The 25037-nt window shown below is 42.4% G+C and overlaps 2 protein-coding genes across 2 annotated transcripts; both read left to right on the top strand.

Annotated features, from left to right (window-relative positions):
- The first annotated feature begins 490 nt into the window (after positions 1-490).
- LOC311111053 (tubulin--tyrosine ligase-like) lies at positions 491-4946 on the top strand. The gene is made up of 7 exons (XM_084153753.1): positions 491-1145; positions 1759-1837; positions 1969-2201; positions 2446-2581; positions 2777-3046; positions 3259-3402; positions 4057-4946. The coding sequence occupies exons 1-7, from the start codon at positions 977-979 to the stop codon at positions 4262-4264; spliced, it is 1239 nt and encodes a 412-aa protein (XP_084009879.1). The 5' UTR covers positions 491-976; the 3' UTR covers positions 4265-4946.
- A 3674-nt stretch (positions 4947-8620) lies between these two features.
- Positions 8621-24729, top strand: LOC311110888 (DNA-directed RNA polymerase I subunit RPA2). Its single transcript, XM_084153503.1, has 15 exons — positions 8621-8831; positions 10109-10276; positions 10415-10561; positions 14136-14268; positions 14427-14563; positions 14747-14970; positions 15740-15911; positions 16193-16364; positions 16551-16832; positions 17188-17321; positions 17474-17644; positions 20773-20929; positions 21143-21339; positions 21444-21694; positions 21850-24729. Exons 1-15 carry the CDS (start codon positions 8655-8657, stop codon positions 22730-22732), a joined length of 3405 nt encoding a protein of 1134 aa, XP_084009629.1. The 5' UTR covers positions 8621-8654; the 3' UTR covers positions 22733-24729.
- The last annotated feature ends 308 nt before the right edge of the window (positions 24730-25037 follow it).

Below are 25037 nucleotides of genomic sequence, written 5' to 3'. Positions count from 1 at the left end.
GACATTTGTTCAGGGGTTACATCTGTATCAATTTCAAACAATCAAAATAGAGGTTTCTCTTTGACGAAAATAAATGTTTCTCTATCAAAACCTTTGACCCTTAAATCTCTGCCCTTACCTTTTAAAATATAATATATGCTTTCTGGGATATACAGACATTTTACATTTTAGCAGACGCTCTTATCCAGAGCGACTTACAGTTAGTGAGTGCATACATTTTCCATAGTGGCACCCCCTGGGAATCGAACCCACAACCCTGGCGTTGCAAGCGCCATGCTCTACCAACTGAGCTACAGGAGGCCAGTACATCAACATTTCCATTATACACAAATTGAAATAGAAATTAACATGTACCTTATTGCTTTTTACTCTGCAGAAGGTATTTAATCTGATAACCTCAAGTGAGGTACCAGAATAAAAAGACTACAATAACCACAACTCATTGCAGTTCATGTTTATCTACGTTCCATGTGACGACAGAGGATCTGCTACAGGACATTTTGGATTTATTCTCTTCGGTCGTTTTGTCCTTAAATTAAACAGCTAAAATCTTAGGAAAGTAGCAGTTTACATAGATAACCAGTCAAACGAACAATAATGAAGAAATATATCCAGCTACCAGAGTAATCGACAGCAATTTACTGCTTTGACAGCTAATCTAGCTAGTTAGCAAGCCAGAGGATCTCAACCAGACGTGTGACCAAGTAGTCACACCCTAATCTGGGGACTCATGAGTGAAATGTAGACCAGAGTAATGCAACATGAAGTAGGACTTTTGTGATCGTGAAAGACATTCACTAGCAAAAAGAACACGCGCAGCACTTTTTTCAGAACCTGGACATGGCTGCCTCATCATGCTGCAGCCACAGCCGTCCGCGAGATAGCGCTTGCCAGCCAGTCGGCTAAATTCACTAGCTACACCAGAGTAAGAAAATAATTCGTTTGTGTGTTTTTGCACATATAATATTGTGGAAATATGAATTTACCGATGTATACATTTGTCGCTCGAGACGACAACAGTACTATTTATGCTGAAGTTTCCAAAATTCTCGTCGCTACTGGACAATGGAAGAGACTGAAAAGGGATAATCCCCGATTCAACTTGATGTTGGGCGAACGGAACAGACTGCCATTTGGACGGCTTGGTAAGAGTAACACTTTTGGCATACGCAGTAAATGGTCTTCCATTGCATTGAATGCCTTTTGTTGGAATGTCAATATTCTTGTTCTCACCCTCAAGCCAAACCCATGAATTGTGTCGTACGAAACAGCTGATGTAGACCTCTGATGGAGGCCAATAGGCTGATACACATCACCAGTGCTAATCTGGCACTCACTGCAATGCGCCTAGTCTCATTGGGAGTCAAACCAGGACATCTACACTCTGCAAAGTAAAAAGAAAGTTACTCCCTTATACCACTGATAATGTTCATGAATTATTGATTTGTGGCCCACCCCTGTCTCAATTTATAATCAAGATTTTGGCCTTGACTATCCTGGAGCCTATAGTCTATTGCTACTTTGTTACAAAATTATAACCTTATTTGAGTGATATCACTGTATCCACATGCATCCTTGGTCACTGAATCATATCCTCTGTGGAAGATGCCAAAAGTAGGCCTTATTGGACACACTGAAATGCCATGTTTGACCTCAGAGAGGGAGAAGGACCTAAATGATTTATTGTGTTCACACCGCCCTATTGTAATCACTTTTTCATCTTTATTTTTTCTGCATGTGTTCGTTTATCCTCCACAGGTCATGAGCCTGGACTGATGCAACTGGTGAATTATTACAGAGGAGCAGACAAGTTGTGCCGTAAAGCATCTTTAGTCAAGTAGGCATTTTCAAACCTTGACGAGTTGAAAAGGTTCCAGTGTAATAATTTTCACTCTGATACTGTAATTTTCACTCATTCATGCTGATACTGTAAATGTCATCAATATCCGCTTTCTTTACATTGTGCAGGTTAATCAAGACTAGCCCGGAGCTTCCTGATCCCGGCAACTGGTTGCCTGAATCCTACATCATCTATCCTACTAACCTCAACACTCCCATCGCTCCTGCAAAGAATGGCATGAGCCACCTGAAAAGTAACCCCAAGACGGATGAAAGAGAAGTTTTCCTGGCCTCTTATCACTCAAGGAAGGAAAGCGGAGAGGGAACAGTGTGGATCGCCAAGTCATCTTCAGGAGCAAAAGGTAGGTCTAAAGGCTCAGATTTCTACTGACAGCTGGTACTGCTAGATACTGTAGTTATTGGGCATTATGGGGGAAAAATTATAGTATTGCTGCCTAAAGAAGCTCTCTTTTTAAGCTAATGCATGCCTCATGTTTTTGGAAGTTTCCTTTGACTACCCAGGGAGTTACAAACACGTTGTTGGCTAAATATATATTACTAGGATTGTATACAAAGATGAGGCTTGGGTTGGTTTTCTTGTTCCAGGTGCTGGTATTTTGATATCCCATGATGCAAATCAATTGCTGGAGTTCATTGATAATCAAGGGCAGGTTCATGTCATTCAGAAGTACCTAGAAAGACCACTACTGTTGCAACCTGGCAACCGTAAATTTGACATCAGGTAAGCAGCTGATACTAATACTTTTGAGTGATAGCACATCTAGTGTGTGTTTATTACACATTTATTACCAACAAAGACCATATAGGCTTATAATACACAGTTCAGGCAGTCTGAGGAACAGCAACATAAGAAATGTTATCACTGGTGTTTTGCCCAGTAGTCTCTGACTCTGTGGGTTTGTTGTTGTGTTCTTAGGAGCTGGGTGCTCGTGGACCATCAGTACAACATCTACCTTTACCGGGAGGGTGTGCTGCGGACGGCGTCGGAGCCCTACGACAGCTCCAACTTCCAGGACGTGACCAGCCACCTGACCAACCACTGCATCCAGAAAGAGCACTCGCAGAACTACGGCCGCTACGAGGAGGGCAACGAGATGTTCTTCGACGAGTTCCGGCAGTACCTACTGAGCATGCACAACATAGTGCTGGAGACCAACATTTTACCTCAGATCAAGCAGATCATAAGGTAGCTAGCTACTTCTCCTCCGGTGCTATGCTGTTTGTGTTTACTTCAATGAAGGAGATGGAAAAATACAGTTTTGTCAGATGACCTTGAAAACATGGCCTTTCCGTTAACATTGCATAGTTCTACAAATAGCTATTTATAGGTATTTGCTTAACAACTAGGCTATACTCTACTTAGACACCTGACAATGGTTGTTCTGTCTGGTCTCCTAGGAGCTGTCTGACATGCATTGAGCCTGCCATCAGCACTAAGCACTTGTCCTATCAGAGCTTCCAGCTCTTCGGCTTTGACTTCATGGTGGACGAGAGCTTCAAGGTGTGGCTGATAGAGATCAATGGAGCTCCGGCCTGCGCACAGTCAGTACTATTTTATATTCTTCTCCCAGTGGTCATAAACATAGCAGGTGGTAATATGTTATAAAACTATTTTCCTCTTTATCCCCTTCCTCTTGCCTGCACTCAGTTGGTTCATCCTCTCTTTACAGCAATATACTATTGCAGGTTTTTCATTACATTTTATTCATTTAATTTTTGTTGAACTCTGTTATTTTCACCAAAGGTTCTACATCTCACCTCCCCTTATGTTATATTTCCATTTCATATAAAATTCAGAGTAAAGAGCCTCACTCCCAAATTACAGTGTGAGACAATGTGATACAATTATTTGAGACATATGCATGGCGTGTGCTCTACTCAGACTGACTGGCAGTTGTTTCTTTGTTTGTTCACGCCAAGAGGTTTGGGCAGAAATGTTAATTCCTTTTGATAATGTTTGTTCCGTTGTTCAAAGCTTAGAGGGCTTTAATAACTTCTCATGTTAGAATTTAATGAATGTTTTATTTTTGAATCTCTGACTTCCCGGTGAACCTAAATGGTCCTTTGAATTGATTTTCCATGCTAGATAAAGTTTCTGGACTCTGGATCATTAATTCTCCCCTATATAATCTCACTAAGTCTGATTTAACTGGCATGACATCTTATTAATTGCACTGTTAACTCTCCCTCCTCTAGGAAACTCTACCCGGAGCTATGCCAAGGTATTGTGGACATAGCCATCTCCAGTGTCTTCACTCTGAACAACGATTCTGAACCACGATCATCTTCCTCCTCCCCTGCTCCCTACTCCTCCTCCCCCTCATTTTCTACTCTCACCTCATCCACCTGTTCCTCTCCGAAATTGAGAGGACCCCTCCATGTGGGCCCATTCACCCGATTGTAAGTCCCCCCTCCTCTGCTTCAGAAGTTCCACCCTCTGCTCCTCACTTCTAGGCTTTTCTGAGAGGTCCCTCAGGCCAGGAAGCTTGCCATCTCATTGGTTCTTGCTTGGCAAGTTTTGTCTCAAAGTGGATGACCCTTGTGATTGACTGAAGATTGAATGTGGGACCTTCTCGTATGTGCTACCAGATTCTCCTCTCTCATACACCACAGTGGAAGGGCATTTCAGAGGAAAGCCTGGGCGGACATGCAGAATATGAATGTGTGGAGACTTGGTGAATGTTTGGGTGAGGATGATGAATGGGCGACAGACTGATGACAGGTTTGCTGCCGCTGAGACTCCTCTAGACTGTGTATGGACGACCTCTGAAGATGGAGGGGATGCTTGACTTACTATACAGACTTTAGTGCCTTACATCTCCACCCATACCCACTTAAAGATGCAACCTGACGATTTAGCATAGCATTTCTGCTACTGTGTGTGTCATGTGAGCCAGTGTATTGTCGGTCAGGCAAGTGTGTATGTATGCGCGGTGTAGTCTTTTTCTCTGGGTTTGGAGATCTTTGGATTTATCCACAAAAGTTAGCATCCTTCTTTATTTCATATCATGGTTATTCACAAAGCCCCGGAGAGTTTTGTGTACTGTAGTTTAAATAAGTATTAAAGCAGAAAATATGTTGCTTCCAGTTTCTATTTTATTGCTAAGTAACTTGTATTATAGCTATTTGATAGCTATTATTCTGTGCACGCCATGTAGTTTTAGGTCTTCCATTTTTGACAGAGACCTTTATTCAAGTTAATTTAGTCAGTGTTGTTAATTCACCCCTTGTATAAGAGGAAATTCCTAGACAGATTACTTATTTTTCTCTGTCAACAAAGAGCATTTGTTGAATGACTAGAGATAAACCTTCCCTGTTCAATTGAGACTAGATTTGCAACTTTTTAACATTTCAACCTATTTTGAACCTTCTATGGTTCTTCCGGTAAAACTGTTAGAATTAGAATCACAATCACCTTTAATCACCAATTACATTTACATCACAGGAGGTTGGTGGTACCTTAATTGGGGAGGACTGGCTCATGGTAATGGCTGGAGCGGAATCGGTGGAATGGGATCAAATACATCAAACACATGGTTTCCACGTGTTTGATGCCATTCCATTTGCTCCTTTCCAGCCATTATTATGAGCCGTCCTCCCCTCAGCAGCCTCCACTGATTTACATATAGGCCTACTCGGAATTTGATTTGGTGAAATGGTGCTGCCACGGTAAACAGAATCAACAGACAGAATTTAGACGATAAACATATACAGACAGAATATATTGACAAAGAATTTACGAATCCACATACACTGTACACAGTTACGCACGGGGATCTCCACTACAGCTGTAGATCAGTTTGTTTGTCATTTTAAGAGGGACTGCATGTTAGTTGTCTTGTGTCCTAATGCAAGTAGGCCTACTCTCCCCTTTTGCCTCTAATACTGAAAGTTCTTAGCCAAGAGCTTCCTTTAAAATGGTCTCTTTCATACCTTTTGATTACCTTCCCAATAGGTCCATGAGACACACCTGTTTGTCAAGAACTGCATTGCATTTTGACACCTGATGTTTTGACATAGATTTGCCTAGGTTTGCATAGTTCTGCACCGATTACTTTTGCAGAAATGTTTGTTTAGTGTGTGTATTTGTGATGCTAGCTCAAAGAAAATGTGTTTCTTGTTAGTTTTTGCTTGCTTACTTAAAACCTGTAGTGAACTTGACTTAAACGTAGTAGCTTCAAACCCAGAAATGACTTAATGTCAATGCAATTTTGTTTTTTAAAGCGGCAATCCATAGCAGTGAAACTGCCACGTCCATTTGTGATATTACAACAGTTACTTCAAACAACGAACACTGTTGTTTTCCCTCGGACATCATTTCACATCATTGCACGCGCAATAGAACAGCAGAGCATGTACTGCGATTTTGTTTCGTTTTTTTTACCACGATGCTGGATGCTCCTTTCTTCAAAACAAAAACAATAACAATGCGGCTAGGGGCGGCCAGTGGCGCTGTTTCACCTATCATGGATCTCAGCTTTAAGTGTATTTATTTTATGTGGTTTTAGACTACCAATATTGTCATTTAGGTTTTTACACAGCTTCCATGATGTTAAGTGGAGTTGCGAGACATGCCTGCTAGGAAGTTGTTTTCCTTGTCTGTTTCTGTGTTTACACTGTGATATTCAATGTAGAACACCTGACCACATTCAGTTTACAGAGGCTTTGTAGCATTATCACCCACACATATCCCTTCGATTAAGTGACCTTGTCCATGTTTCATTTTGTTTTAAGGACGAGTTAGTCCCTTAACCACCACCTCTTTTCTTCATTATCACACATTTTCAAATATTTTAGTTGAGATAATGCTTCAACATGTTTTGAGTTAAACTACTTAAGGGACAACATTGACACATTTAATCACTGTCTTTTTATATGTTTAAAGATAGCTATGAGGAATGAAGTATGGTGTGAATGACTGCTAGAATAGCATCTGTTTGATATGCACATGGTCAAAGCATACAATGGTTATGAATTATAATATATTTGTGGTTGAATGTTCGGTTAGATTGTATATCAGAGGGACAACGAAAAAGGTGTTTGTTTCTAGATTGTTTTGCAAAATAAAAAAAGAGCTAAACTGTATTATTCAACACATTGTTTGGGAAAACAACCAAAGAAAATGATCAGTATTATTATACAAATTGGGGAAATGTCTTTCCATCAAGGGGAAGGGGTGCCTTAGTGGGAATTGGCTCTTGATGTTTGGAAGAAGCAATAGACGTCCTACATATAAATGCACCTTTCATTTGTTTGGTTGTAAAGACGTGAATTTGTCTATTGATATCTGGCATATGTGTCTGTGTGACTGTTTAATTGTTCAATATTTTGTGTTTGTTCAGTCTTTTGTAATGTCCTCATGCAGAGTTTCTTTGCACTGAACTTTTCCCATTTTTAATTACCTGCTTGGTAGGTTATGAATTCTTATTTCTTACCAATGAAAACTTGTTTGTATGTCTAAAATCAATGTCATTCTTTCCCCCCTCAGTATTACTTCCCCATCTATGAAATATGTGGGTTTTAGGTATTTCAAGTCCTTTAAAGTGCAATCTGTAACTTCCTTTAAATCAATCATTATCAAACATTTTCACTAAACCAAGGCAGCCAAGAATAAATAAATCGATAGACACAACAGCAACATTGGCACATTGAAATGTTAAAAACCTCTCCTCCAGTCAACATGATTTAACTGTACTGTATGTAGTCAGATGAATGCATATGTTGTGTTTTCTTCAGCTAATGTTTATCAAACTTTTGCATGAAAACTTTATTGTATCAAACATTATCATGGAGAATAAAATGTCATGTATCGTTGATCTGAGTCTCCTGACTTCTCTTGTGGTGTAAACTGATATAAGACCCAGGGATTTACACTAGATATAACATGAAAGAAAATCATATAGATATTGTAACATAATAATTTGTTGTACATGATTGCCAGCATTGACTTTATCCAACTGAATGGCAGTCATGATGACTCTGCAATAGACCAACACAAAGGGCATGTTCCCCATTGCAGCCGACTTTAAAGGCGAGTCGAGATTGACTGATCTACAAATCACTTTGCATCATAAATAACTACTCTGTTGGTGCGTTCCTCTGCCCAGGCGTTGCTGATGCATGCCAAATCTTACAATGCCTGGATTGGTATTTTAAGTATCAGCTAACCACAAATGTTAGCAATCTGTCAGTTGATGACACAGTCATGTTGGTCATGTTCCCCTGCTCAGATGTTGGATGCATCAACCAATGGTTGCGTGCCACGTCATCGACTGATAGATTGCTATAACATATGATGTGGTTGGCTTGTACGTAAAATACCTATCCAGGCTTTGTAAGATCTGGCAGGCGTCAGCAATGGCTGGGCAAAGAAACACGTCTGTTATCAGTCGGTCAATCAGTCACAATTTACCCATACATCACGGTTTTTATGCTCTCAAACACGGCCACAATCAATACATAGAGAAAATGAGATCTGATATCTATAGACCTCTAGCTATTTGGTTACAGTGGAAATTATATTTAATGCTGAAAATAATTTAGACATAGCATTACACTTTAGATGCTGTTTGGTAATTCCATTTCTCTCAACACATTTCTCACTTCTATGAATAGTCAACCAAACTAATACAATCATTTTCAAAAATACGGTTTTGATTTTGTTTGATAGCTCACTCGCATAGGTCTGAAAATTGGATGCTGCCCCTTTAAATGAATTGACCTTTCACTCACTTCCTATTACGACGATTGTACTTCCTGTGTGGCTAACGCGCATGTGGTAAACAAGAATAAGCATGGATTTTGCGGCTAAGTGGAGTAATTTACCGACAAGTCCAAGCCTTAAACATTTAACAGAAGCAGGCTATGGCATACCGAAGGAAAAACAACATGCCGCTGTTCAGGACCTAACGAAGGCTCATATCGAGTCGTTTGACCAAGCAGTTTCAGATGGACTGTGTCGTGCTGTGCAGGTAGGGGAACTTTCACGTGGGACAGTCAGTGCTGTGTCAGCCGTGCCCCACAAGCCACAATGTTGCTAAAATGACTGAAGTAGCTAGCGACTAGCTAGTAACGTTACAACAACGATTTGTATATTTGTTGTTACAATAGTTAGACCTACTTATAAGTGTCCTTAAACATCAGTTAGAAAACAAGATTTTGATTTTGTCCGAGGAAGTCACCGATGTATTTGCCAGAAAGTGACGTTAGCTAACTTAGCTCACTTGATTTGATAACTTGTCTTATAATTATTTTATTTTTTCTTTCTTCAATTCAAGGGTCTTTCATTCTGAGAAGGTTGTAATTGCAGAAGGCAAGGAGGGGCGTGTTCTGATATAGGCGTTTCTTGATATCAAGTTACACCCATTGACGCTCGCCATTTGTCCGTGGACGTTTCTTTCGTGTCGGGTAGTTAAGCCTAACACTAACTATTTTCCTAACCTTAACCTAATTATCCTAACCTGCCACGTTAACAATCATCTGTGTCGAGAAACCACTAGTCTCATAACACCTGAACTGACCAATGGCAGGTCTCAATGGGCATTTCCTGATATCAGGGAACACCCACATCAAGAAACGCCCCTGAATTGCGTTCTGCAATTACACCATATTATTCATTCTCCCCAATACACCACAGCTGCAGCAACTAGCTACAGATTGTTACATCAGATAATGTGATTTAGCCAAAGATTTTTGGTTTCCATTACAGGGAGTTACAATTTAGGCACTGTTTGGTGTAGCACAGCGACTTTTCAACCAACCTTAACTTGGAGATACATGTTTGGCCAAATCGAGAACAAAGATAGTATCTTTTAAAATGTCTGTGTCCATTTGCAGGTGGTGCGTTTTGAATTTTAAAAATGCTTAGTTATTGAAAGAAATCAATATTTTGCTCCATGAAGTAATCCAACAACGTGTAAACCGCCATCTTGTCTATTTCAAATATTCTGTCATTGATCAACATAGATGTGTCATCATGACATGTGGCACTTTGGGGTGGACCCCCTGTCTCAATCAATGAGAGATTTGAAATTGACAAGTTAAGGTTGGTTGAAAATTCTGTGCTACACAAAACAGTACTTAACCTGTAACTCACAGTAATGGATACCAAAACTATTTGGTTAACTCACATTATCTGATGTAACAATCTGTTACTATGCCGCAACCTGGTTGTAGTTGGTGTCTGTCATGCAAAACCATGGGGTTGGAGAGTTCATGTGAAAATGTTTGTTCCATTTCTCCTTTTCAGGCCATCCCTCCCTTTGAGTTTATGTTTAGAAATGACCGGATCAGCCTGGCATTTGTGGAGGCCACCATCTATAGACCAGTGGTGGGCAAAGGGAGCATCTGCCGGGACCTGAGGGTGTTCCCAGCAGAGTGCAGAGGGAGACGCTGTACCTACCGGGGAAAGCTTGTGGTAAGCTTGCCTGCAAACCCAACATCCGTACCATATGGATTGTACTGTATATGACGGTCAAGACAAGGTCTTTCTACAATCTATCACAAAACTTGTCCATTGTGATGAATTTAAGTTTGGTGCTGTGATTCTTCACAGGCAGATGTCAGCTGGTCCGTGAATGGGATTCCCAAAGGCATCATCAAGCAGTCTCTGGGCCAAGTGCCCATCATGGTGAAGTCTAGGTTGTGTAACCTGCATGGGCTCCCTCCCAAAGAGCTCATTGAGCACCACGAGGAGTCTGAGGTAGGAGAATGGCACGCTTCCTACCCACAGCACATACAGTGAGGGGAAAAAAGTATTTGATCCCCTGCTGATTTTGTACGTTTGCCCACTGACAAAGACATGATCAGTCTATAATTTTAATGGTAGGTTTATTTGAACAGTGAGAGACAACATAAAATCCAGAAAAACGCACGTCAAAAATGTTATAAATTGATTTGCATTTTAATGAGGGAAATAAGTATTTGACCCCTCTGCAAAACATGATTTAGTACTTTGGCAATTACAGAGGTCAGATGTTTCTTGTAGTTGGCCACCAGGTTTGCACACATCTCAGGAGGGATTTTGTCCCACTCCTCTTTGAAAATCTTCTCCAAGTCATTGGAGCTCCCTCCACAGATTTTCTATGGGATTAAGGTCTGGAGACTGGCTAGGCCACTCCAGGACCTTAATGTGCTTCTTCTTGAGCCACCCCTTTGTTGCCTTGGCTATGTGTTTTGGGTCATTGTCATGCTGGAATACCCATCCACGACCCATTTTCAATGCCCTGGCTGAGTGAAGGAGGTTCTCACCCAAGATTTGACGGTACATGGCCCCGTCCATCGTCCCTTTGATGCGGTGAAGTTGTCCTGTCCCCTTAGCAGAAAAACACCCCCAAAGCATAATGTTTCCACCTTCATGTTTGACGGTGGGGATGGTGTTCTTGGGGTCATAGGCAGCATTCCTCCTCCTCCAAACACGGCGAGTTGAGTTGACGCCAAAGAGCTCAATTTTGGTCTCATCTGAACACAACACTTTCACCCTGTTCTCCTCTGAATCATTCAGATGTTCATTGGCAAACTTCAGACGGTCCTGTATATGTGCTTTCTTGAGCAGGGGGACCTTGCGGGCGCTGCAGGATTTCAGTCCTTCACGGCGTAGTGTGTTACCAATTGTTTTCTTGGTGACTATGGTCCCAGCTGCCTTGAGATCATTAACAAGATCCTCCCGTGTAGTTCTGGGCTGATTCCTCACCGTTCTCATGATCATTGCAACTCCACGAGGTGAGATCTTGCATGGAGCCCCAGGCTGAGGGAGATTGACAGTTATTTTGTGTTTCTTCCATTTGCAAATAATCGCACCAACTGTTGTCACCTTCTAACCAAGCTGCTTGGCGATGGTCTTGTAGCCCATTCCAGCCTTGTGTAGGTCTACATTCTTGTCCCTGACATCCTTGGAGAGCTCTTTGGTCTTGGCCATGGTGGAGAGTTTGGAATCTGATTGACTGATTGCTCTGTGGACAGGTGTCTTTTATACAGGTAACAAGCTGAGATTAGGAGCACTCCCTTTAACAGTGTGCTCCTAATCTCAGCACGTTACCTGTATAAAAGACACCTGGGAGCCAGAAATCTTTCTGATTGAGAGGGGGTCAAATACTTATTTCCCTCATTAAAATGCAAATCAATTTATAACATTTCTGACATGTGTTTTTCTGGATTTTGTTGTTGTTATTCTGTCTCTCACTGTTCAAATAAACCTACCATTAAAATTATAGAGTGATCATTTGTTTGTCAGTGGGCAAACGTACAAAATCAGCAGGGGATCAAATACTTTTTTCCCTCACTGTATGTGGCAGGGTTTCCGTTAGCCGGTAATAATTTGCATATTTCCGTGGAATTAAATTTGCCACGTGTGTATATTCGTTATTTATCTTATTTATTGCATGGGCACAGCATACAGAAACAGAGCCTTTGAACAGAAAATCTGTCAGACAGTGCTTTTATAAGCCCAATCATTGTGCAACAATTCTAAATGCAATCGTGTGTTGAATAGTTTTTGGGCCACGATTAAAAATAGCTAATATTTGTATTTCTCAACTGGTAATTGAAGCGGCCTTTCCATTCGCCATTCAAATGGATAGTCAAAGGAAGGCAGGCTTCATCAGCGCGTCACACCACTTTGCAATGAGCTGGAGGCAGTATGCATTTTGAAAACCTATAGCTACTTAATTGTTTGAAACGTGAATGTTTTACTACATATTATGAGGGATGTTTTACCTTGCTTCAAAGTAGCCTACGCAAAATCCGACCAAATCCGTGAAGGCAATTCTTTTATAAAGACTTCCATATGCCATTGAAACCAGTAGCCTAATTTTCTCATGTTCTATTGGTTTTCAACTATCTTTCATTGTCCGGTAGCCAAATGCATTGCTGCGCTAATGTTAAGAAATAATAGATTATCAACATTTTAAACAAAACGTTCTGACCAGATTTATTGCTCTTTAACAGGGTTTTTTATGTAGCCTAGGCATACTGGTTGTGTGAATTTGGCATATATCGTCCCACGACTGTCCCAGAGTCTGTTTGTGCTATTTCTTTCTCGACAAGCTGACCAATAGAATAGGTCAACTTTTCTACTATGGGGATAGTAGATTGACGTAGGCTCATAGGTGGCACTTCCTAGAGGCTACGGGAAGCTTTCCCTAAGTACATTGGCAAAATTAAATAGCCTACTTAATACAGTCATTCAAAATAGACTACTAAAGCATGATTTGGCCACAGAGGATTGTTAGCGTCCCCTAGCTTTAAAAAATAATTATTTTTAAATCGCATTGCCTACAGTCGGAAGGAAAGGCAGCGCATGCAATTTTGACAGCGCGCGCTACAAATACCAAAAAGATGGTTGTTGAGTTGCTGGCCGTCAAAATTATAATCGCCGGAAAACATAGTTTGCAAAGCAAATGGATATTGCTGTAAAGAGAAGACAATGAAAAGACTAATCTGTCTTTTAGTTATCAATATTCTCAACTTAATTGAGCTAACAACGGTAGGCCTATCTCATTGGCACCAGCGGAGAGAATCATCCATGTCCCTGGTGAGTGCTCAATGCACTGAGCATATTCACTCTATCATTGTTGGGTCAGTGCCACTGTTTTTTCCGTGCAATGAAAGAAGAAAGGTATCTTATATAGCCTATAGGCCAGGCCTCTACAATATGCGCTCAGCCATGCATTGAACTGTTTGAGTTATATTATTAGCCTAAATTATGACTATTGAACGTACTCATCACATTACGACTAGTAGGCCTGCAAATGCGATGATGCATGGAATGCTCTATTAAAAGGTGAATTTTTTTATGGTGAAGATTTGATTCCCCAAACTTTAAGCTCAAGCTCCGCCTATGCAAAGGCTAATGACTTTGCTGTTCGTTACTCATCTTGTTGGCTGAGGAAAAGTACATCTGGACAGTTATTCTGACATCTTCAAAGTGTGCGGTAAGGACACATGTTCTGTTAAGATTAATTACCATAATCTAAATGTGATTTCTGTCATTCAGAGCACTGTGGCTGGATGCCCTAATCAGGTTAGGTACCCAATGCATATGGGTCCGGTACATTTCTAAAATGTCCAGTCAATTAAAATGCTGCCGGTCAAATGTCCTGCGCCACATTTTCATAACGGAAACCCTGATCTGTGGGAACCAGTCATTCTGATCATTTGTGCTTTCGAAGCAAAAATAAAGGCACATTTTTATGCTTTCACGCTTACATTTTACAGTTTGCATGCATCTACATTCTGTAGATTTCAATCTCTTTTTCTCTCCATCCTCATTCAAACAGGAAATGGGTGGTTATTTTATTGTGAATGGGAACGAGAAGGTTATTCGCATGCTGATCATGCCAAGGAGAAACTATCCTATCGCTATGTCAAGACCCAAGTGGAAGAACAGAGGCCAGGGATACACTCAGTATGGTAAGCAAGGCAGTTCATGTACGAGCCGAACATTGCATTGTTGGAGCAGTTGAGACAACACAGCCTGCTTTAAGTAGCCTAACATTGATTATCACAGTCCTATCGCCTTGACCCAGATGCAGACAAAAGATAAAGCTCTTCTTTGTCTGTCTCCCCAGGTATCTCAATGCGCTGTGTGAAGGAGGAGCACACAGCTATCAATATGAACCTGCATTACCTGGACAACGGGACTGTGATGCTCAACTTCATCTACCAGAAAGAGCTCTTCTTCCTCCCCCTGGGCTTTGCGCTAAAGGTGAGATGGAGCAGTGATATTTGGAACAGGAACATGCATGTCACATTAACATTAGTCTGTGTCCACTAGGTATTTATGCATGCGACACACAAAAATGTTATGAGAATTGGGACATATAGCCTATACTGTATGAAATGAAGGGTATATTTCACATTTTAACCACATTGCCTGTGTTTTGGTCAGGCTTTAGTGGACTTCACAGACTTCCAGATCTACCAGGAGCTGATCAAAGGTCGTGAGGAGAACTCCTTCTACAAGAGCTGTGTGTCTGAGATGCTGCGACTCGTCATGGAGGAGGGCTGCATCACCCGCGGCAAGGTGCTCAACTACCTGGGCGAGCGCTTCCGGGTCAAGATGAACCTGCCAGAGTGGCACACCGATGCACAGTGTGCCAACTACCTGCTAGAGTAAGTGTTTGTGTGTGTTATTAATAACTTCACCATGCTCAAAGGGATATTCAATGTCTGCTTTTTTTATTTTTACCCATCTACCAATAGGTGCCCTTCTTTGCGAGGCATTAGAAAACCTCCCTGGTCTTTGTGGTTGAATCGGTGTTTGAAATTCACTGCTCGACTGAGGGACCTTACAGATAATTGTATGTGTGGGGTACAAAGATGAGGTAGTCATTCAAAAAATCATGCAGTCCATGCAACTTATTATGTGACTTATTAAGCAAATGTTTACTCCTGAACTTATTTAAGCTTGCCATAACAAAGGGGTTGAATACTTATTGACTCAAGACATTTCAGCCTTTCATTTTTAATTAAATTGTACACATTTTAAAAGATATTTGATGAGCTGAATTGTTGGGAAGGTGGCATCCTATGACGGTGCCACGTTGAAAGTCACTGAGCTCTTCAGCACTTGCCATTCTACGCCAATGTTTGTCTATGGAGATTGCATGGCGGTGTGCTCGATTTTATACACCTGTCTGCAACGAGTGTGGCTGAAATAGCCAAATCCTCTAATTTGAAGGGGTGGCCACATACTTTTGGCCATATAGTGTATGTCTATAGCAAACACTTTTATCCAAAGTGACTTAGTCATGAGTGGATAATTTCTTTGACATGTGTGGGTGGTCCTTGGACTCTAACCCACTATCCTGACGTTGCAAGAACCATGCTCTACCCACACACGCACACTCTTTATGGAATGTGTTGCGTTCACTCTGTTTAGCCAGTGCGTCTGTATCCACCTGAAGTCGGATGTGGAGAAGTTCTACCTGCTGTGTCTGATGACGCGGAAGCTATTCACGTTTGCCAAGCAGGAGTGCATGGAGGAGAACCCGGACAGTCTGATGTGTCAGGAGGTGCTCACACCAGGACAGCTCTACCTAATGTTTCTCAAGGTCAGTTCTAGACATCAGGACAGCTCTGCACTGGACTATTGACAAATGATGAACAGTTCTGGATCAGACATATTGGTAAATCCAAAAAACGATTTCTTGTGAAGATACTACAACATTGTGGTGAACAGAAGTTGTCATGTTTGGCATGTGTAATGTAAAAACACCACAAAAATGTCAGGCCAGAATGCTAGGAGTTAAACCTAGACTGTAAGGCCGTGTTCTCCTCTAGGTCATATAATAACTCTGTAAGATGTGTTTAACCATTTGCAATGTGATAATAGGAGAAGATGGCTGCCTGGATGGTGTCTGTGAAACTGTCGATGGACAAGAGGGCCCATAGGCTGACTGGTGGGGCGAGCTCTGAGAATCTGGTGAAGATGTTCAACCTGGGTTCTGATGTTACCCAGCCCTTTGAGTATCTGCTGGCCACTGGGAATCTCACCTCAAAGACCGGTATGCTGTGATACGAAACATACTAATTATTTGTCATTACAACATAACCACTGTTCTATTTTTCTCCCAGTGTTTTACTTGGGTTATGCAGATATACAGTTCATGACATGTTAGTTACCTAGAAACACTTGCTGGTCCCAAGCTGCTGCATTGTGACCGATTCTGTTCTTTTTCCTCTGTCGTCAGGTCTGGGCATGCTCCAGAACACAGGACTGAGTGTGGTGGCCGACAAGCTCAACTTCATCCGCTACCTGTCCCACTTCCGCTGCGTGCACAGAGGGGCAGCCTTTGCCAAGATGAGGACCACCTCCGTACGTCGTCTGCTGCCCGAGTCCTGGGGCTTCCTGTGTCCCGTGCACACCCCTGACGGAGACCCCTGCGGCCTCATGAACCACATGACGGCCCACTGTGAAATCGTAGCCCTGGCCCTGCCCACCACCACCCTCCCTGCCCTGCTCTGCTCCCTCGGTGAGTGTCGACAAACCTGTGCATGTATAGCTAGCTACCTCAATATGGCGTCCTCCATGTCGTAGCCCGTGTATGAGATCACAGAGACAATGCTGTTGGTTCCGATGGGGTAGTTGTCCATGTTATAGTGGTCATACATGACAAACACTGGACATGTGTCCAAAGTAAAACACAAAGGCCTGAGATTCAACGTGACAGGATATCCAAGGTTGTGTCACTCACTGTGATTAGCATGCAGCTGGAACCTATTGGTTCCTATAGCTATTATTATTGGTTTATTCGTACATACTGGATGTCGACGTGTGAAAATGCTCAGTCGTTTATATGTGATTGTCGTCCCATCGTTCTCCTCAAGGTGTGACTCCTGTGGATGGTTCTCCTGGCAGGGCCTACTCTGACTGCTATCCTGTGCTCCTGGATGGTGCCATGGTGGGCTGGGTAGAGACTGAGCTGGCCCCCATCCTCGCAGACTCCCTCCGCAGGTTCAAGGTAAGGCAGGGCATCTCCCAACCATCTGCAATTATAACATGGGTTTGATCATCACTCACTTATGTAATAGATAATTCATCACACATGAATAGTGGCAGCTAGTTATGTTTTAATGCCTCTTACTCATTCTTGTTCATGCCACCCTCTTGCAGGTGTTGAAGGAGAAGAAGATCCCTCCCTGGACTGAGATAGTTCTGGTTCCCCAGACCAGCAAGGCCAGCATGTACCCAGGCCTGTACCTCTTCACCACCCCCTGCCGCATGGTGCGGCCCGTCCGTAACCTGGCCCTGGGCCAGCAAGAACTGATCGGCACCTTTGAACAGGTACTACAGTCACATGCTGCTTAAAATCTCTCAATTCTTGGACATCCTTAGTAAACCCCCTAGTTACTAATCGTAGCCTCTAGGACAAGGAAGGATGCTAGATCAAACTAATTTTAAAGCTGAGGGTGTTGTCAGTGATTCTTGGTTATGTCAACTCTAGGACAGTCATTACAGTGATTGTTGGCAGTTGTTTCTTGAGTTTGTTTTGTAGTGTCATGTCAGTACCTAGTTACTTATAGATGGTTAGGCCGACAGTGCCTTCAGCAAGTATTTATACCCCTTGACTTATTACACATTTTGTTGTAATGAAATCTTTTTTTCTCACATCTACACATAATACCCCGCAATGACAGTGAAAATATGTGTGTAGAATTTTTTGCAAATGTATTGAAAATGAAATACAGAAATATCACATTTATAATATATAATAATAATAATATGCCATTTAGCAGACGCTTTTATCCAAAGCGACTTACAGTCATGCGTGCATACATTTTTGTGTATGGGTGGTCCCGGGGTTCGAACCCACTACCTTGGCGTTACAAGCGCCGTGCTCTACCAGCTGAGCACCCCTGAGTCAATACATGTTAGAATCACCTAACATGTATTGACTCGGCTTTCTGGGTAAGTCTCTTAGAGCTTTGCCCGCCTGAATTGTACAATATTTGCACATTTGTTCTTTTTTAAATTCTTCAATCTCTGTTAAGTTGGTTGTTGATCATTTTTAGACAGACATTTTCAAGTCTTGCCATAGATTTTCAACTAGGTCACTCAGGGACATTCAATGTTGTCTTGGTAAGCAACTCCAGTGTATATTTGGCCTTGTGTTTTGGGTTATTGTCCTGCTGAAAGGTGAATTTGTCTCCCAGTGTCTGATGGAAAGCAGACTGAACCAGGTTTTCCTCTAGGATTTTGCCTGTGCTTATCTCTATTCCGTTTATTTTTATTCTAAGCTCCCTAGTCCTTGCCGATGACAAGCATACCCATAACATACCACCACCATGCTTGAAAATATGAAGAGTGGTACTTAGTGATGTGTTGGATTTGCCCCCAAACATAATGATTTGTATTCAAGACATGAAGGGAATTTCCTAGCCAAATGTTTTGCATTTTACTTAAGTGCCTTATTGTAAACAGGATGCAAGGTTTTGGAATATGTTTATTTTGTACAGGCTTCCTTCTTTTCACTCTGTCAATTAGGTTAGTATTGTGGAGTAACTACAATGTTGTTGATCCATCCTCAGTTTTCTCCTATTACAGCCATTAACCTCTTAAGGATCAGACCCTTGTTTTTTTTTGTTTTTTTAACCTTTATTTAACTAGGCAGGTCAGTTAAGAACAAATTCTTATTTACAATGACGGCCTACACCGGCCAAACCCGGACGACGCTGGGCCAATTGTGCGCCGCCCTATGGGACTCCCAATCACGGCCGGTTGTGATGCAGCCTGGAATCGAACCAGGGGGTCTGTAGTGGTGCCTCAAGCACTGAGATGCAGTGCCTTAGACCACTGCACCACTCTGGAGCCCAAATACTGGACTATCTTGCATCAAGTTTTCCCTAAATGTGCCAAATTGGTCAATTGATACATTTTGAAGTACATAATTATAGAGAACATACAAAAATGATATGGTAATACAAAATGTAAGTTTACACACTCCCAGGAATGTCATACATGATGGATCATTAGCTTATACACTAACTTTCACACATCTAGATGGCAGGGTGGGTGTGGAGCCAGAGACAGCAAGGGTTCAAACTGTAGAACCCAGTTCCTACATTTAATGATCAATTAGCCTTTTAAAATGATAAACTTCGATTAGCAAACACAACGTGCCATTGAAACACAGGACTGATGGTTGCTGATATTGGGCTTCTGTACGTCTATGTAGATAATTTACAACATGAACAATATCTACACTGTATTTCTGATCAATTTGATGTTATTTTAATGGTTAAAAAAAATGCGTTTCTTTCTAAATAAAGGACATTTCTAAGTGACCCCAAACTTTTGAACGGTAGTGTATGTAAATAAGGTATTTGTTTTTGTTATTTTATAATTGTGGTAAAATTTCTGAACTGTTTTCGCTTTGTCATTATGGGGTTTGCTGAGGATTTTTTTAATTTTTTGACCAATTTTAGAATAAGGCTGTAACGTAACAAAATGTGGAAAAGGTGAAGGTCTGAATACTTTCCGAAGGCACTGTATATATCTACCAATGGGTGCCCTTTGCGAGGAATTGCAAAACCTTCCTGGTCTTTGTGGTTGAATCTTTCTTTGAAATTCACTGCTCGATTGAGGGACCTTACAAATATCTGTATGTGTGGGGTACAGAGATGAGGTAGTCATTAAAAAATTATGTTAAACACTATTGCACACAATGAGTCCATGCAACTTATGTGACTTGTTAAGCAGATTTCTACTCCTGAACTTATTTAGGCTTGCCATAAGAAAGGGGTTGAATTCTTATTGACTCAAGATATTTCAGCTTTTCATTTTTAATGAATTTGTAAAAATTTCTGGAGGCCAGTGACACATCTAAATGTAATCTATTTTAAATTAAGGCTGTAACACAACAAAATGTGGTAAAAGTAAAGGGTTGTGAATACTTTCTGAAGGGGACTGTATGTGTTTTAGTCCTAATTCCTTAGAGAGGCCTGTGGGATGGTGTGGCCGCTCCTTCCGACTAAACTTTAAACGTAAAATAGTTAAGCAATAAGGCCTGAGGGGGTGTGGTATATGGCCAATATACCACGGCTAAGGGCTGTTCTTAAGCACGACGCAATGCGGAGTGCCTGGATACAGCCATTAGCTGTGGTATATTGGCAATATACCACAAACCCCAGAGGTGCCTTATTGCTATTATAAACTGGTTACCAACGTAATTAGAGCAGTGAAAATAAATGTTTTGTCATACCCGTGGAATACGGTCTGATGTACCTCGGCTTTCAGCCAATCAGCATTCAGGACTCGAACTACCCAGTTTATAATCCCATTTATGCACCCAAATCTACAGTATGCTGTGACGTTTTCTTCTTGTGTGGACAGTTAGAGACGTTACCTTAGTCTGTTTTGAGAACATGAAACATTTGTGAATAAAGCTAGTCTGTCTGTCTCCTGTTTGACAGCTCTACATCAACGTGGGCATCAGTGAGGATGAGATCGAGCCGGGTGTGACCACCCACCAGGAGCTCTTCCCCCACAGCATGCTGAGCGTGGTGGCTAACTTCATCCCTTACTCTGACCACAACCAGAGTCCCAGGAACATGTACCAGTGTCAGATGGGTAAGGGTGCCCCCTAGTGTTCAGAAGCAGGCATCTCTGGTGTTTTCTGAGTTAATTGACCTTTTAGATACCTTATTTGTAAGTGAGTGTTTTAGCTCATTTCTATACAGAGAACACTACATGTGAAAAATGTGCTTTGTTCTTCTAGAATGCCTGACTTTTTAAATGATTCCATAGACATTGTTGGTGTAACCCTCATCTTCTCCTCCACAGGTAAACAGACCATGGGCTTCCCCCTCCACTCGTTCCAGGAGCGCTCGGACAACAAGCTGTACCGCCTCCAGACCCCCCAGAGCCCTCTGGTCAGGCCTGTCATGTACGACCACTACAACATGGACAACTACCCCATCGGCACCAACGCCATTGTCGCTGTGATCTCCTACACTGGCTACGACATGGAGGACGCCATGGTGAGACAAAATTCACGTTTTATTTACCCATTGGCTGATTTCACTGTACCAGGTGTGCGTAGAAGACATGTATAAGTGTTCTATTTAATTCTGTGTTTGCCTAGATCCTGAACAAGTCGTCGTGGGAGAGGGGCTTTGGTCACGGCTGTGTTTACAAGACTGAGCTGGTGGACCTGGCAGAGAAGATGAAGGGCGAGGACTGCCTGGTGTTTGGGGTCAAACCCGGTGACCCCAAGGTAATGGACAAACTGGACAGTGATGGGTTGCCCCCCATCGGAGCCGTACTACAGTACGGAGACCCCTTCTACAGCTACATCAACCTCAACACCGGGCAGAGCTTTGTCAACTTTTACAAGTGAGTTATCCAGGTTGGCCTAATATGTTCTTTCCATTGTCATAACATAGTGTTGACTATTTCTCTACTCTATGATGATGAGTTGGCCAGATGCAGCTGCTAATGCAGTGCTAATGCAATTTCATAACCTGCTGTTTTTCCCCTCGCTTTCGTAGGAGTCAAGAAAGCTGCGTGGTAGACAACATCAAGGTGTGCAGCAACGACGCTGGCTCGGGCCGCTTCAAGCGCATCTGCATCACGGTGCGAGTGCCCCGTAACCCCACCATCGGGGACAAGTTTGCCAGCCGCCACGGGCAGAAGGGCATCCTAAGCCGCCTGTGGCCTGCCGAGGACATGCCCTTCACAGAGAGTGGCATGACCCCCGACATCCTGTTCAACCCCCATGGCTTCCCCTCCCGCATGACCATCGGCATGCTCATCGAGAGCATGGCCGGCAAGTCGGGCGCCCTCCACGGCCTGTGCCACGACGCCACTCCCTTCACCTTCTCCGAGGAGAGCTCGGCGCTAGAGCATTTTGGCGACATGCTGCGCGCCGCTGGCTACAATCACTACGGCACCGAGCGCCTCTACAGCGGCCTCAGCGGCCTGGAGCTGGAGGCGGACATCTTCATCGGCGTGGTGTACTACCAGAGGCTACGTCACATGGTCTCCGACAAGTTCCAGGTGAGGACCACTGGAGCGCGGGACAGGGTGACCAACCAGCCGGTGGGCGGGAGGAACATCCAGGGGGGCATCCGCTTCGGGGAGATGGAGCGCGATGCCCTGCTGGCCCACGGGACCTCCTTCCTGCTCCACGACCGCCTCTTCAACTGCTCTGACCGCTCAGTGGCACAGGTCTGTGTGGACTGTGGTAGCCTACTGTCCCCTCTACTGGAGAAACCACCACCCTACTGGTCGGCCACACGCCACCGCAAGACTGTCTGCCTCCTGTGCGGCAAGAGTGACTCCATCGTTACGGTGTCTGTGCCGTACGTCTTCCGCTACTTTGTTGCAGAGCTGGCGGCGATGAACATCAAAATCAAATTGGACGTGAAGTGAATTCAATGAAGTTTGTTCAGTCTACCCACCAGCCACAGACAGTGCTATATTGTGCACAGGAAGTTTGTCTTCTCCCGTGTGTGACTGGGAGTGGTCGCATATTAGGCCTTTTTTTGTTATATTGTATTAAGGGCTTAATCTGTGTTTGTCACATGTAAAAGTAAAAAAAAAATATGATTGCAAGAATTTACAGTAGTTTACACAATTACCTGAACTCCAAAACCATACTGACCATCAGAAAGGCCATGTGCCTGAGCAGTTTCACCTCTTGTTGTCCAGAATGGTCTCTACCTATCATTAATTATGGCTAAATTGAGACTTGAGTCAAGTATAGATAGAATTTTCAAAAAAATTTCAGAAGTTACAAAGATATTGTACAGTAACTGTGTCGAACATACAACATTTGTTTTGTAAATCAGTATATTTAGAGTGAAATCCTCTTAAGAAAATACACTGTGATAGTGTACACTGAGCATGAGACAAAGTTGATTCATGTGACTACAAGGTAATAAAATGAGTTTTGTCATTTACAAACTAGACTTGACTCTTCGGGGAATGTCAATCAATACACATTCCAGTTGTTCCTGTCATAACCAGCACCTTGAAGGAGACAATGCTGTACACAGGGCTTTAGCTTCTTAATTCCAGTATTTTATGCCTACCAGAAGAGGCTGGTGGGAGGAGCTGTAGGAGGACGGGCTCATTGTAATGGCTGAAATGGAATCGATGGAACGGAGCATTGTTTCCATGTGTTTGATGGGTTTAGCACCATTCCATTGATTCCAACCAGCCTCCACTGCTAACTACCTCCCCCAACAGATAAAATACATCTATTATACATTTGACTGCATTAAGAGTAGACAATGAACAATGCAATGGGCCACATCATTTGGTAAGGAAACAACAAAATTATTACACCCTTTTACCCACATTGAAGATGAAAGAAAAGCAGTTGATTTGATTTTCACAATCACCTTTACAAAAAACCCATGTCATTAATGCAGGCCTTTGGAAAAAATCTTCATTTACAGTACATTCGGAAAGTATTCAGACCCGTTGACTATTTCCACATTTTGTTACGTTAAAGCCTTATTCTAAAATTGATTAAATCGTTTTTTACCCCTCAATATACAAACAATTACCCCATAATAACAAAGCAAAAACAGGTTATAATTTTTTTAGCAAATGTATCACATTTACATAAGTATTCAGACCCTTCACTCAGTACTTTGTTGAATCAGCGATTACAGCCTCGAGTCTTCTTGGGTATGACGCTACAAGCTTGGCTCACTTGTATTTGGGGAGTTTCTCAAATTTTTCTCTGCAGATCCTCTCAAGCTCTGTCAGGTTGGATGGGGAGCGTTGCTGCATAGCAATTTCCAGGTCTCTCCAGAGATGTTCGATCGGGTTCAAGTCCGGGCTCTGGCTGGGCTACTCAAGGACATTCAGAGACTTGTCCCGAAGCCACTCCTACGTTGTCTTGGCTGTGTGCATAGGGTTGTTGTCCTGTTGGAAGGTGAACCTTCACCCCAGTCTGAGGTCCTGAGCACTCTGGAGCTGGTTTTCATCAAGGATCTCTCTCTGTACTTTGCTCCGTTCATCTTTCCCTCAATCCTGACTAGTCTCCCAGTCCCTAAGCATACTGCTAAAGCAACACTTGAGTGGTTTAAGGGGAAACATTTAAATGTCTTGGAATGGCCCAGACCTCAATCCAATTGAGAATCTGTGGTATGACTTAAAGATTGCTGTACACCAGCGGAACCCATCCAACTTGAAGGAGCTGGAGCAGTTTTGCCTTGAAGAATGGGCAAAAATCCCAGTGGCTAGATGTGCCAAGCATATAGAGACATACCCCGAGAGACTTGCAGCTGTAATTGCTGCAAAAGGTGGCTCTACAAAGTATTGACTTTGGGGGGGTGAATAGTTATGCACGCTCAAGTTCTGTTTTTTTGTCTTATTTCTTGTTCGTTTCACAATAAAAAATATTTTGCATCTTCAAAGTGGTAGGCATGTTTTGTAAATGAAATTATACAACCCCCCCCCCCCCCCCCAAATCCATTTTAAATCCAGGTTGTAAGGCAACAAAATAGGAAAAATGCCAAGGGGGTTGAATATTTTCGCAAGCCACAAGTTAATAGGCTAATATTGTCACCCATCAGACTATTCTTGATTTAATCTTGTCATTACATATACTAAATAATGTGTGAAATTTGTTTTGATTTAGAATGGACCATTATCATGCACCTGTCTCGAAACAGGGGCAGGGGAGAAAATATGTAATCTATGCACTTAAATAAAGAATGGA

The sequence above is a fragment of the Coregonus lavaretus genome, assembly GCF_964263955.1.
Source record: "Coregonus lavaretus genome assembly, chromosome: 36".
NCBI lineage: Eukaryota > Metazoa > Chordata > Actinopteri > Salmoniformes > Salmonidae > Coregonus > Coregonus lavaretus.
Note: the sequence above shows the minus strand (reverse complement) of the source record. Positions and strands in the feature narration are given on the sequence as shown.